Below are 13,445 nucleotides of genomic sequence, written 5' to 3' on the forward strand. Positions count from 1 at the left end.
CAGTGCACAACATTTTAACCATTTCACAACAGCCTTAATTCTCATCAAAAACAAATAGTGTATTTTCAACAGTCATCTAAAATGACCTAGTACAAACACCTTATCTGAAAAAGATACAGGGATCATTCATATGGAGACATGCTTTTAGATAATCCAAAATAAAACTGGATATATTTTGTTATAAATCAGCACAGTAGATTTATAAAATCTGTATTTTATAATATTAAGTTGGAATTCATAGCTATAAGATACATGTTTGCATATTTAATTAACATTTTCATATCAGTGCCTATGATACACTAATTACATTTCATAAATACTATACTGCATATTATGTGATATGCATATACATATATAAAATTTAGCATATTGTACTTAACAAATGCATCAACTGATCTCTCACTGAAAAAGCACTAAAGAAGACATATAAAGGCATACATGAACATCACTGAACCTGGTTGAATGCTGAACATCAGAACCAGAATGCTAAAGTGGAAAAAAAATACTGCATTTGTTTAATAAGAACGTTATTAATTTTTCCTGCAGTATCTACATGCTAAACTTTTGAATATTGCATTTAACGTGGTGGATATTTACACAGACACCTGCCAGCCTTCATGAAACCGAGTTGTGCCTTTTTAGTATTGTTTCTTAATGTAATTCAAGTTCTTTGTATTATTATTAACATCTTGTATTGTCTTCCTGAGGAAATATGCTTTTTGCCTGGTACATAAAATATATTTTAGACCTAAGTCTCTGGTTTGGCTTCAGTCCCAGATTATCCTGATTTCTAAACAAACTGCAAAGCATATCATATGGGTATCATGATTAAAAAGCTGCAGTCTTCCCTGTGGATTCTGCACCACATTAATCCTTGTTGTAGCTCCATTTATTTCATTGGAGTTATGTTTCTTAGTTTAATATACTTGCCATGTTTGGGCTCAATACAAAATACTTAAAATGAAGCACTATAGTGATACAAGTTTCATTATTTCAGACGTGGTCCAGGAGACTAATAACATCATAAGTGATGATATATTACAGCTGGCTTTGAAGCTGAAACATGTTTCAAGTAAGTTAAGAAATTTCCCAGTAGGAAAAGCATGAGTACATGAGCACACATTTTTAATCACTCTTAATCAGGTAACATTTTAAAAAGCAGTAGTACCAAATGCTCTTTCATAAGGATGTTTACTATGGTAAAGCACATTTTGAACACACACCTAAGTTCCCATCTGCCTTCTCTGGTGCCAAGAGATAGAGGGAGGAGCCAAGAGACTTTTTAAAATTAGAAAAAGGTTTCCATAGAGGGATAGGGTTTTTTCCTTCATTTTTTCTCCTTGAACTATTGACTGTTGAGCTGCTTTGACCAAACTTTCCAGCACTACTAACCTTCAGACAGCAACCGTACCTGGAGCACTTCAGCTCTAAAAGTATCAGAAAATGGCAAACAGCACCAAACAGAAACTTCAATGTTGCAAAATTATCTCCATTCTATGAGAGAGATTGCAGCTGGTTTATCAGAGACCTTTTTGCTAATGACTTCCAGAAACCACTCTCTTTTCTATCAGAACTAAATATTGTTTACAGTTTTTAGAGGATGAATTCAGCCTCTGCTTCTATTATAAAACATAAATTTCTTTCATTGGTCATTCCATTTCTTTGATGTTGTTCCAATAAATTAGTTTTACAAACTGTTCTGTTACAATAAATATACCATTTTTTATTCTAAAGCAGCATTTCTCTTTGCAGGCAGTAACACAAGGCTGTTCCTAATCCTATTCTATTTTGGGGGATCTGGTGAAATCTGTAGTGTCGGTTCTCAAATTCCTCATTGCAGTTTTTCTGCTGAGTATCTCTTGACCAGCGGTCTGATTCTTTGTTTGAATGACTAAAACCAGAAGTAAGGCTTTGTAGGGCTTTTCTGAGAGAAGATAATCTAACCCGGTTAATTTTCCGAGATCACAGACAGGCCCAGGAAGTAAGAAGGAACATGTTGAAAGAAAAAAAAAAAGGAACAGCTCTCAGCATGTCAAAGCACAGATTTGTCTCAGAAGGCTGTTGGGTATTTGTAAAACATCAGGTTATTTCAGGTGCCTCACCGACTTGTGTAGCTATTTTGACAAGTGGATGCAGGTAAAATCCTTAAGGGTGAATAGTCTGTGCCAAAAAAATGGTTAGATTTAGCATCTAGATTAAGGCAAACACAAAACATCAAGGTGACTTGAAGACAAGGGAAAACAAAGCAACATAAGTTACTTTAATTGGGTAAATGCATTCCTAAATTATTTTTTGTTTATTTTTTCACTGTGCAAAAAAATGTTGATGTTTAATACACTGCTATAAACACTGCCAGCTACCAGGTATATTGATTATATTAAGTTGTATCTATTGTAGGCCTCATGGCTAATGTGATAAACCTCAAAGAATTACATGTTATTGCTGAACGGATAGATTATGGTAAGAAAAGTGGTCAAATGGTCTGGAGAACACCACTGAATAGGCCAAATGGGGAGGCAACTCCAGCTATCTGGAGCTGTATCACTGACTTTTACAGTTAAGACATTAAGTTTCTGCCTTGAGCAAAAACTGTGACGTTTTGATTCCAATCCAACAGCATACAAAGAAGGCTGGGTTCCAGCTGAAAATCAAAGTCCTGCATAACTGGGCACTGGTAGGATTCTCATGACACTGAAAATGTATTATTCTACCTGTCCTGTTTAAGCTCTCTTGGGACTGAATTCCTTCACAGGGGAGAACTCTTAATCCCAATACTTCCCATTTCAAATCCTTATCAACACCCCTCCACAAACAACTCACACCTGCAATCGGAACATTTATAAAACATACCCTTTACCCTACCCCTAATCCTAACTGTGGGCTGACCTTAGCCAAAGACCCCAAACCACAGCTAAGATGGAAAAGCTCTCAGGAGGTAATTCTTTGTGATCCACAAACCTGCCCTTGGTAGCCCTTTTGCTCTCCCCCCCACCAACAGACCTCTTCAGCTTTGTCTCTTTTCTAATCCTAACCCTAACCCTTGAAGTGGCCAGGTAGCCCTTAAGCCCAAAAAACCCAAACTATGGCACAGATGAAGAAGTTCTCAGGAGAGAATTGGTTTGGCAGCCCACACCTTACCTTGGCAGCCTGTCTGCAGCCCCGCTTCATTTAGATCCCAATGCTTTGTGTCTCTTTGAACCTTAATGCTAGAAGTTCATGGAGCTTTAACACCAGACAGCCCCAAATGGGGCCTAGATAAAAAAGTCCACAGATAATTCCTTCTGCAGCCCAGACCTTCCCTCAGCAGCCACACTCCAGCTAGATCCCTAGGAACTGTCCTCACCTAACCCTAAATATGCCCAGGGCCTTAATCCCAGGTGAACCCAAACATGGCCCTGATTGAACTCTTTGAGGTAATTCTTCTGCAGGCCAAACCATCCCTGGGCAGCCCCTCTGCAAACCCACCAAAACTAGACCCCTAGGAACCACCTCTCTTCTAGACCTAAAATTGTAAAGAACCCACCTTCTGCATCCCAAACATTCCCTTGGCAGCTTCTCTGCAGTCCCACTTAATCTAGACTTCTCAGCTTTGTCTCTCTCTCAACTGAAACCCTAGCCTTAACCACGTGCTGAGCCTTCAAATAAATAAAAATAAATAATAATATTTTAAAAAAATAATAAACCCAGCCAAAATACCGTTACAAGAAATTTGTGGCTAAACTTTCCTTTGGCACTACCTTTGTAGCTTCACTCAATATAAGCCACTAGAGTTTGACTCTCATAAATGTAATGCTAACCACAGCCATGGGGTGACCCTTCTACAAGGCTCCCAAGCCATGGCCAAGACAAAGTCCTGAGGGAAGGATTCTTTTTGCAGCCCAGACTTTCCTTTGCCAGTCCACTTGCAGCCTCACTTAACCTGGCCCCCTGCACTTTGTCTTTCTTATCCATTAAGTCTCTCCATGAGTAGCCAGAGCCTCAAGCAACGACAACTCCAGCGGTTGCGTGGTCTCACCTGACAAAGCCACAAAGCAAGAAGCTCTCCCTCGAGCAAGCCCTCAACTTACCCTTTCCCTCTCAAAGACTGAAGCTTCAACAGCATCTCTGTTTGTGCACAAACTCATTGTTTTGGTACCTACTCAATGCCAAGAGCTTACTTATGGTAATTGTCCTTTTCCAGAGGAAGTAATCAAATCTTGACTTGGCTCACATCTTCTGAACTCTTGATCCTTCAGGGTGCAAGCATTTTAGCCTGTTCTTGACTTCAGATTTATCCTAGCACACCAACAATCTCTGATGGCCATATCCTAACTTATTTAATATTAGCTTTTTGATACACTTCTGAATAGTATTGAATGCCTGTGCGTCCAGCGCTGCAATAAAGAATACCTGCTTAATAGTCATCCCAGCTATTGAGTCCTGATTTCGTCTTTCACGGCATCAGTATCATGGAATTGTCAGAGTTGGAAGGGACCTCTACAGATCATCTAGTCCAACTCCCCTGCTAAAGGAGGAGAGCATATTACTCAGGACTGCATCCAGGTGGGTCTTGAAGATCTCCAGAGAATGGGACTCCACACCCTCCCTGGGCAGCCTGTTCTAGGGCTCTGTCACCTTCACCATAAAGAAGTTTTTCCTCATATTTGAATGGAACTTCCTATGTTCCAGCTTGTGCCCGTTGCCCCTCGTCCTGTCACTGGGAACCACTGAAGAGTCCGGCTCCATCCTCCTTCAAACAACCCTTTAGATACTTCTAAGCCTAATAAGGTCTCCCCTCAGCCTTCTCTTCTCCAGGCTAAAGAACCCCAGCTCTCTCAACCTTTCTTCGTAAGGGAAGTGCTCTAATCCCTCAATCATCTTTGTTGCCCTAAACAGTAGTTCAACTCTAACTGGTAACTTTAGTGATAAAGATACCTGCGATATTATTTCTATCGTTTAGGCTCAGCCAGAACCACCTGTCAGCGGAGCCCTGTGAGCTGTAACCTCTGCCTTTTATTCCACCGTCAGCACAGAAAGGCCCGTCAGACCTTCCTCAGGCAGCTGGGGGCAGAAAAAAAAAATAGGCCGCGGGGCCGGGCTTTCGGTGTCCGCCTTCACACAGCCGCGATGCTGCGGCAGCCCCAGGGCCAGGGCCAGGGCCGGGCCGGTTCCTCCCCAGCCCGACAGAGCTACGCAGCAGCGGGGCGCGAACCCTACGTGTCTCACCTCGGCGGGCAGCCTCCCCCGCCCCAGGCCGGCCCGCCGGCAGCCCGCCGGGGAGAGCCCTCAGCCAGGCTGCGGGGAGGCGGAGGGAGGGGGCGGGCGCGGAGCAGCCGTCACTTCCTGCCGGCGCCTCTGCATCCGGGTGAGAGGGCAGCTCCCAGCTGGAAGAGCCGCTCTGCGCTTCCGGCCCGAGGGGCTGCTCGGCGCCGCCCGCGGGGGGCCTGTCCCGCCCGCCTCCGCCCCGCCTGGCGTGAGTCCACCGGCGGCGTGAGGGGGTGCCCCTCTTGCTGTGGGGAGAGGCGCCGGGGGGGAGGGGGGATTAAGGGGGGAAATCGGGGTGAAGGGTGGTCCCGGCCGCCTGCCGCTGGGCCGCCGGGCGCTGAGGTGGGGGGCTGGCGGGGCTCCGGTGGCTTGGGTTTGCCTCCGCGGGAGGTGTACCGGCATTTACGGTGTGCTGCTCCCCAGAATACAGGCTGGTTTGGAAAAAAAAAAAAAAAAAAAAAAAAGGCCCATTGGGACAAACGTGCCCGGATTGTAACGATTATGAAACTTTTTGGGGATCCTGGCAGTTTCCGCTGAGGTAATCTCCGCTGAAAGTCACGGTAAATGCCGGTACAGCTCCCGTGGCTCGGAAGCGTTACCCCGCTCCTCGGTTTTGGTTCTGGGAAGGTGCCTCCTTCATTGCTCCCCGGTATTTACAGCTTCGCTTTCTGGTGTTTGTGACTCCGGAGACTAAAGCGAGTGCGTTGCTTCTGCCGCTCCGGTCTGGGCTTCTGACGCGGGGTGCTGTCACTGGTTAATTATATCCATAAAACGCTTACGTGTGCCGTGTGTGATGCTAAGAGCCCGGGCTGCTTGAGGTGGTGGAGCTGTGTTAACAGCTACATTGCCTACCCGCACTAGAAATGGAAAAGTTTAGACTGCACATGAATACAGTTCAGATTAAATGTAAATGTCAGGTGACTTTCTTGTCAAATGATTCCGTTTTGTTTCTTCAGTAGAATTGAAAGTAAACATCCCCAAAATACCTTTCATTAATACATATTATTTCCCCCACGTGTCAGGTTTTCACTGCAGCTAAGAGATATCTACAGTACTGATAGCTAGTTTTAAAAATCTTCTGGTACAGTTTTTCCAATTTAAAGTCTGAACTTCTATTGTTTTCAACATGTAAATTGAGATTAAGGTAAAATACTGATGATTCGCAAAGTGGATGCAATACACAGTTTAACGTATCATAGAAGTAAAGATCTGCTTTTTTATCCAACAGTTCTGCTAATGTGTAAAGCATATAATTATACAAGATCAAACAGCAGTCAGTTGTGCCAGAATCAATTTAAAATTTAAGAGATAGCAAACCTATGTTTTGAAACAATGAAAACTCTTATGTCTTGTGTCATGTCATTTTTCTGAAGTTAAACTTGAGGGGAGCATATAAAAATTCATCTTTAAACATAAAGTAAATAATAGTTCTGAAACTTAAGAGCATATAGTGTTATTGTTTAGTGACTTGTCCTGAAAGGAGATAAAACTAGCCCACAATCATAATTCTTTAAAGCAATTTCTGGAAATATGTTCTAGGTTGTTTGAATTTTTAAATCAAGAGGTGAAAAGGTAACTAATACTTCTTGTTGCCTAATTTTGTTTTTTGTTGGTGGGTTTTTTGTTTTTTTTTTTAATATAGGTAAAAGGATACATGTTCACCTCAAGTAGGAAGGAGCATGTTCCCAAATTCCTCCAACTTGGGTCGTCCACCCTTCCCTCCAAAACATCAGCAACAGAGTAATTTCTTCAATAAGCTTCCTCTAAATATGCCACCTGCTTTTCTTTCTCACCAGCAAAGTATTGATACTCAGTTTAATTTTCAGAATGCAGCGTAAGTACAGTAAGCTTTGATAGTGGGGATTGGCTTGAAAAAGAGAATTAACGGTCTTTTGAAAGAAGTATTTCTGTTTATGGGAGATGTTTTCTGCTGTTGTTAACATTAAACTCCATTAAACTTAAAAAAAAAATAGGAAGATATTGTGTGAAGCAGAGCTGTATCATTTCTCCTGGTAATCTGCAAGTTTTGGGTTTTTTTGGCTCTTTCTCCCCACCCTTCTTGGGGGTGAGGGGGGAGCGGAAGGGGAGGGGGCTGAGCGAGCAGCTGCATGGTTGTACTTGCCAGCTGGGGTTAAAACACAACAGGTCTTCTTACCTGTGTGCTGTGAAGAATGACCACCATCTATTTTTTAAGGAAAAATAAGTTATATGCTGAAATATCTCTTCATTTGGGATAGAAAGGACAGATTAATTGCTCCTGAGAAAAAATGACAGCACTTGGCTGTTTTCATATTCACTTAAGAAAAACTACTAATCCATAAAAAGCATCTTAGTTATCATATGAGTAACAGTTATGAACTGCAATCTTTCCAGGGCTCTTTTGAGTGGGAACCTTGCAACTGTTCCAGCTGTTACACTGCAGCCAATGACTTATGGAAATGGCAGTCCAGTACGTACATCTGATGCCTCCACATTATTCCGAGGAAAAAAGTAAGTTCCTTGTGTGTGTTTTGAGTAATTCTGGTTGTAATGTACCAATGGTGAAGTTTGTCTAATACCAATTTCTTTTGCAACTTTTTTGTTAGAAATTGCAAGAACACTGAACAAAATGTTTTGTAATAAAACAGGCCATGCCATGGCTTTTTAAAGTATTCATGTACCTTCTTTTGAGAATTTTAGTACTCATAAGTGACTTAGTACGTGTAGTTTTTCTCTTCCAACAGCTGTAACCTTACAGAAATGTGATATACATGTTTTATTTTAATGGATTCTGTCTGTGTGTGTTTGACTGTAACAGGGTTTGTGTCAATAAATTGAGTGTTCTGTTCCTGTTAAATTGCCAAATTAAGAGCAAGACTGCGCCCTCAATGTTTTATGGTAATTGTGATATTTTTCTGGTGACATACTAGATGTTTCTCCTGATTTTCTTAATTATGTGATACTTTACTTCAAATACAAAGTGTTAAATTCAAGCATACATAAGTTCTTTTTTTTTAAGAGGAATTTTATGGAAACAAAGTTTTTCTACTTTTCAAAAAACTAAACTTACTTGAATTTACATAACTTTCTTAGTTACTTTAGTTGCAACAGAAAGGATTTTCAGATGAACATATGGTTTGATTTTAACATTCTACAAAAAAATTACTTCTTATCAGTTCAGAAATAGTTCATGTGTGTTTGTAATTATTCTGTGGATCAGCTGATAGGGAGCAAGCTTTACATATTCTGTCTTCAAACTCTTTCCTGTTTGCTATTTCTCTTCCAGATTTAACGAGAAAAATAAGTACAATTAAATGCATGGTATTAAGTTATAGTTGGATATATAACTATCACATGAACTAAAGAAGTTCCTGGTTTCATGCTGCTGCATGCATGTTTTTCTCTTGGCCAGTCTCATTTATGGAAAGCTTTGCTATGTTAGTGGTTTGCAGTCAACTAGTTAATCCTTAGATCTTGAGTTAAGTCTTCTTAAGGTATTTTTGCTGAACATGAGTTTGTGCAAGTTCTTCTCAGTCAAAATAGGCTGAAAGAGCATTATGTTTTGATATAACATTACGAGTTCCTTTAAGATTGCAGATAGGTAATGTTATCAGAACTTCTCTCGGGCTTGAAAACTGAAAAGATGACTTGAGGTCTCTTCAGTTAAGTTTTTATTATTAATAATGCTATCTGTCCAGGTCCCCAAACTACTTTGATGCCAACTTTTCTAACTACAGGAAACTACTGTAGTTTTATTAATAGTTAATGAATTGATACATATGAACATCTGGTTTCATGCTTTTTAATTAAAAAAAAAGTGTGATTACCCTCAAACTGGTTAATTTTATGCAGTACTTGATGTATAAAGAAAACATAAATGCCCTCTCTTGTTCTTTACTGTGGATGAACCACACTGTAGAACTACTGGTCAGCTTTCAGTACAGTTTTTTCTTAATGAAAAGTTCAGATGCCATGGGGCTGTCTGTAAGCACTGTATCTCTTCAAGTATGTTTGAATTCCTGTGGCAGGTGCCTAATGAGGAGATACAGACCAGAGTTCGAAAGTGAGACATTAGGTTTATGACCTATGTAGCTTAATAAAATCATTAGTTCAATTTGTCAAACGAATAGTGTTTCTTTTTTGCCCAGATTTTTGGTTTACTGTCTGTACAATCTAAGACAGAGAGAAGTGCTACATTTGGAAGGGCTTTCTTTTTCTCACGACCCCACTACCAATTTTATTTCATTTGTCACTGGGTATTCAGAACTCACAAAACTTGTTGCTTCACTTACCTTGATTTTAACGAAAAGTACCCTTACATAGTCTGTATGTTTGTGGGTTTTTTTTTAAAAAAGCATATTGTCACCAAAATGGTACAACCAGCTTTCCAAGCTGTCCTGCTTAACTGAACTTCCCATTTAGGTTTCAACAGGTTAATACGCTCTTGTAAAACAGTTGCATCAATTCATTTCAAGGGTAGCTGTGCTTTTGCAGTTATATATTCTCTTTTCCCATTTCAGGTTTATTTCACCTACTGTCTACGATAGGCATGCCTTTTGTTCTGTAGTATATTTGCTTGTAGTGAAATAGTCACATAATATGGCATTGGTATTTGTACTTTGTAGCAACTGTCTTTTAATCGTAGGTTGGACCTTGCAAACTAGAGGAATGACTGTCTCCTAATTTTCTTTTTTTTTCTTTTTGATTTATTTTTTTATTTTCAGGAGACTAAGGGAACAAAGTGTTCCACATGATGCCAAACGGCAGCGGTTTCCTTCATATCATCCCGAAACAACTGTAGTTAACCAAGCAGTGCCTTTACCAGAAGAACGTAGATACTCCTTCCCAGGATCAGTTCGTTCACCGCTGCTCCGTGCACATCAGGAACCAGATTTAACTGGACGTATCCCTCCATTGCATGATAGTTTGTTTCTAGACTCCATAGAAACCACCCTCCCTGTGGCCAAAGATAAGGTAACAGCTTTGAATCTTGACATCTGCCTTAAAGGTAGGCAGGGTCCAATGGTGCTGTGAGACACCACAAAAATTTCTGCAAGGAATATCAGTAAAGCGTAGCTGCCACCAATGTCCCATAGAGCCTCCTTGTGTGTGTTTGGGTTGGAGCATTTTTGGGGGCAGGGGTCATGTTTGCTTGTGTTGTTTGGTTTCCATACTAATGTCAGGAAACCTACATGTCTGCTCCAGGAAGTAGAAACTGGAGGGATGGCCCATTTGTCACATGACTGGGGGTCAGGGAGAATCTTGATGGAAAAAAAAAAAACACCCGAGTACTGTGAGAGAAGCCAATTCTGAATAAATACAGTATTGGGCCTGTAAAGGTGTCCAGTGCCGTTCTTCAGATGGAGATAAAAGTTAGCGCCGCAGCTGTTATGGAATATAGAAGAGGATGTCATCTTTAGGTAGACAGTGGAGTTGGAAGTGTGTTTTTTGTTAATTTTTAGTTAAAAAAACCCAAAGTGGCTAATTGGTCTTCATACTTTATTTGCACCAACATGACAGAAGATATTTTTTTTGTAGTATAAATATGCCTGTTGATTATAGAATGTAACAGTGTTGTGAAAGAGACAGTTAATACCTCCTTCCACCAAAGATCTGACTACTTCTTTAGTAGTTTGTGTGGGATAAAAGAAGGAAGCTACCTTAAATGAGTCTTAATATTTATTTTTCTCCCTGTTACTGGTAGGCAATCTGTTGACATTAAAGACAGCAGAAGGTATTTCTAGTCTTTCATTGCTTATTCCCTGAAGGCTGAAGATACTGATGAGGCAAAAATTTTTTTCTGTGGATAGGCATTTTATAACGGATTGAACAAATTTAAATTTAAAAACTTTGTAGAAATTTCTTCTGGGGAGATGTTCAACATGAATTCAAGTATGGTAAACTCTAGACAGTGAAATAGGTCATGTGAAGTGATGCTGGATTTTGATGGTTTTTGTTTTGTTTTAATATAGTCTTCTGTGTTTCATGTAATTGCATCTCTGGCAGAAAAGAATGTTCACTTCTCTGTGTCATTACTTTTTGCATGTGTCTGTCAAGTTAAGTCAGCAGGTTTTGGATTTGTTTCAAGCATGTCAGCAACAGACCTGTGATTTAAACAGAAAAGAGCTCTGCAGAACAGAACTCCAGAGAGAAATTCAGCGAATTTTTCCACGTATGTTTTGAATTTGGTTACTTAATCACGGTTCTTCCTTCCCCTTAAAGTATGATATATCACATCAGTTTGTATTCTGCGATTCTTCTGTTGTAGAGAGCCGACTCTTTTTGGTTGGGTCCTCACTGAATGGGTTTGCTACTCGTACCAGTGATGGTGACTTGTGCCTGGTGGTTAAAGAAGAACCAGTAAGTAATTTACAACATACATAGTTAAAACAAAGTCTGTTTTCCAAATGTATGGGCTTTCATAAGGCTGGAATGGCCCTGATGGGATGCACCCACAAGTGCTGAGCGATCTGGTAGATGGTATTTCAAAGCCACTCTTCATCATCTTTGAAAGGTCATGGATAACAGGAGAGGTACCATAGGACTGGAGGAAAGCCAATGTCACTCCAGACTTCAAAAAAGGCATGAAGGAGGACCCAGGAAATATCAAGCCAGTCAGCCTTACCTCCATCCCTGGAAAGGGGATGGAACAACTCATTCTGGATGTCATCTCTAAGCTTGTAGAGAAAAAGAAGGTTATTGGGAGTAGTCAGGATAGATTTACTAGGGGAAAGTCATGCTTGACCAATCTGATAGCCTTCTACAATGGCATGACAGGCTGGGTAGATAAGGGGACAACAGTGGATGTTGTCTGCCTCGACTTCAGCAAGGCTTTCGACACCGTCTCCCATAACATCCTCATAGGTAAGCTTTGGAATTGTGGGTTAGATGAGAGGACAGCGAGGTGGATTGAGAACTGGCTGAGTGGCAGAGCTCAGAGGGTTGTGATCAGTGGTGCAGTGTACAGTTGGAGGCCTGTAACTACTGGTTTTCCCCAGGGGTCAGTACTGGGTCTGGTCTGTTCAACATATTCATCAATGACACAGATGAAGGGACAGAATCTACCCTCAGTGAGTTTTCTGATTACACAAAACTGGGAGAAGTGGCTGACACCAATCATTCAGCAAGGCCTAGACAGGCTGGAGACTTGGGCAGTGAGGAACCTAATGAAGTTCAACATGAAGTGTAGGGTCCTGCACCTAGGGAGAAATAACCCCAAGCACCAGAACAGGTTAGAGGGAAGGAATTTGATATGTAAAATATCAAATGGTGAGAGAAAATGTTTCTGAGTAGAATTTGGGTTGAGAGAAAAGATGTAACAAATTCTAAATAGAGCATAATTTTGGAAGAATTGAAGCATCATTGAAAAGGAAAAGACATTTCTGTATAAGTGGGGCTAGGTTTTCATCAAGTTCTATGATTTATGAATGTCAGATAGTTATTTTGCGTATTGAATATGAATTGTTCTGTCTGGCTTTTGCTGTACTAAAGGTATATGTAGGCTCTGGAATGCATTGTTCGTGTCTTATTCTGCGCATTAATTTTATTAAAAAGTAAAGCATACTTACTTGGAACATTTAAATGAGAGATACCAACTTTTTTCTTTAATTTTAATATTCTATTTCAGGTAAATCAGAAGACTGAAGCAAGACATATACTCAGCTTAATCCAAAAACTCTTCAGTACTAAACTTTGTAAGTTCCTGCCTACAGTGAGGTGGTAAGATTATTGGCAATTCTGGAAGAAGTATCAATGCACAGTTGTAACTAATCTGTGTAGTTGTATCTTGTCTAGCTTCTAATCACAGTATTGTTTGGAGAACAGCTATAAATATTTAGTAATGTTACTTATCTTTGTGCTCATGGATAGTAATTAGAAAAACATAACAGTTGTCTTGCAAACTAGTGGGCTTCAAGAAGGGGTAGCATCTAAAATGACTTTAGAATTGTAAACCGCAATTGGGAGTGGAGGCGGTGGGGCGCCGCAAGTAGATTGCTGTCTGGGAAACCTCTGTTAAGTGAACTCTTACTGCTCTTTTAGATTGCAGTGGCTTCCTGGGGAAAATACTCTTAAGAATTTGGAAAATAAGTTCAGAGAATCATAGAATTGTTATGTTTGTAGGAGACCTTTAATCCAACCGTTAACCTAGCACTGCCAAGTTACCACTGAACCAGGTCCCTCAGCACCACATCTACGTCTTTTAAATGCCTTCAGGGATGGTG

The 13,445-nt window shown here is 40.5% G+C and overlaps 1 protein-coding gene across 1 annotated transcript in view; it reads left to right on the top strand.

Moving 5' to 3' along the window:
- The first annotated feature begins 5,332 nt into the window (after window positions 1–5,332).
- The window catches only part of PAPD4 (PAP associated domain containing 4), a 48,366-nt gene continuing 40,253 nt past the window's right edge, over window positions 5,333–13,445 (top strand). Inside the window, exons 1-7 of the mRNA XM_014965057.1 lie at window positions 5,333–5,452; window positions 6,887–7,078; window positions 7,618–7,734; window positions 9,948–10,197; window positions 11,281–11,395; window positions 11,492–11,583; window positions 12,851–12,917. Of these exons, the coding sequence (XP_014820543.1) occupies window positions 6,924–7,078; window positions 7,618–7,734; window positions 9,948–10,197; window positions 11,281–11,395; window positions 11,492–11,583; window positions 12,851–12,917 (796 nt within the window). The 5' untranslated portion in view covers window positions 5,333–5,452; window positions 6,887–6,923. The remainder of the gene's footprint in view (window positions 5,453–6,886; window positions 7,079–7,617; window positions 7,735–9,947; window positions 10,198–11,280; window positions 11,396–11,491; window positions 11,584–12,850; window positions 12,918–13,445) is intronic.

Source organism: Calidris pugnax, unplaced genomic scaffold, assembly GCF_001431845.1.
Source record: "Calidris pugnax isolate Ruff unplaced genomic scaffold, ASM143184v1 scaffold273, whole genome shotgun sequence".
Lineage (NCBI taxonomy): Eukaryota > Metazoa > Chordata > Aves > Charadriiformes > Scolopacidae > Calidris > Calidris pugnax.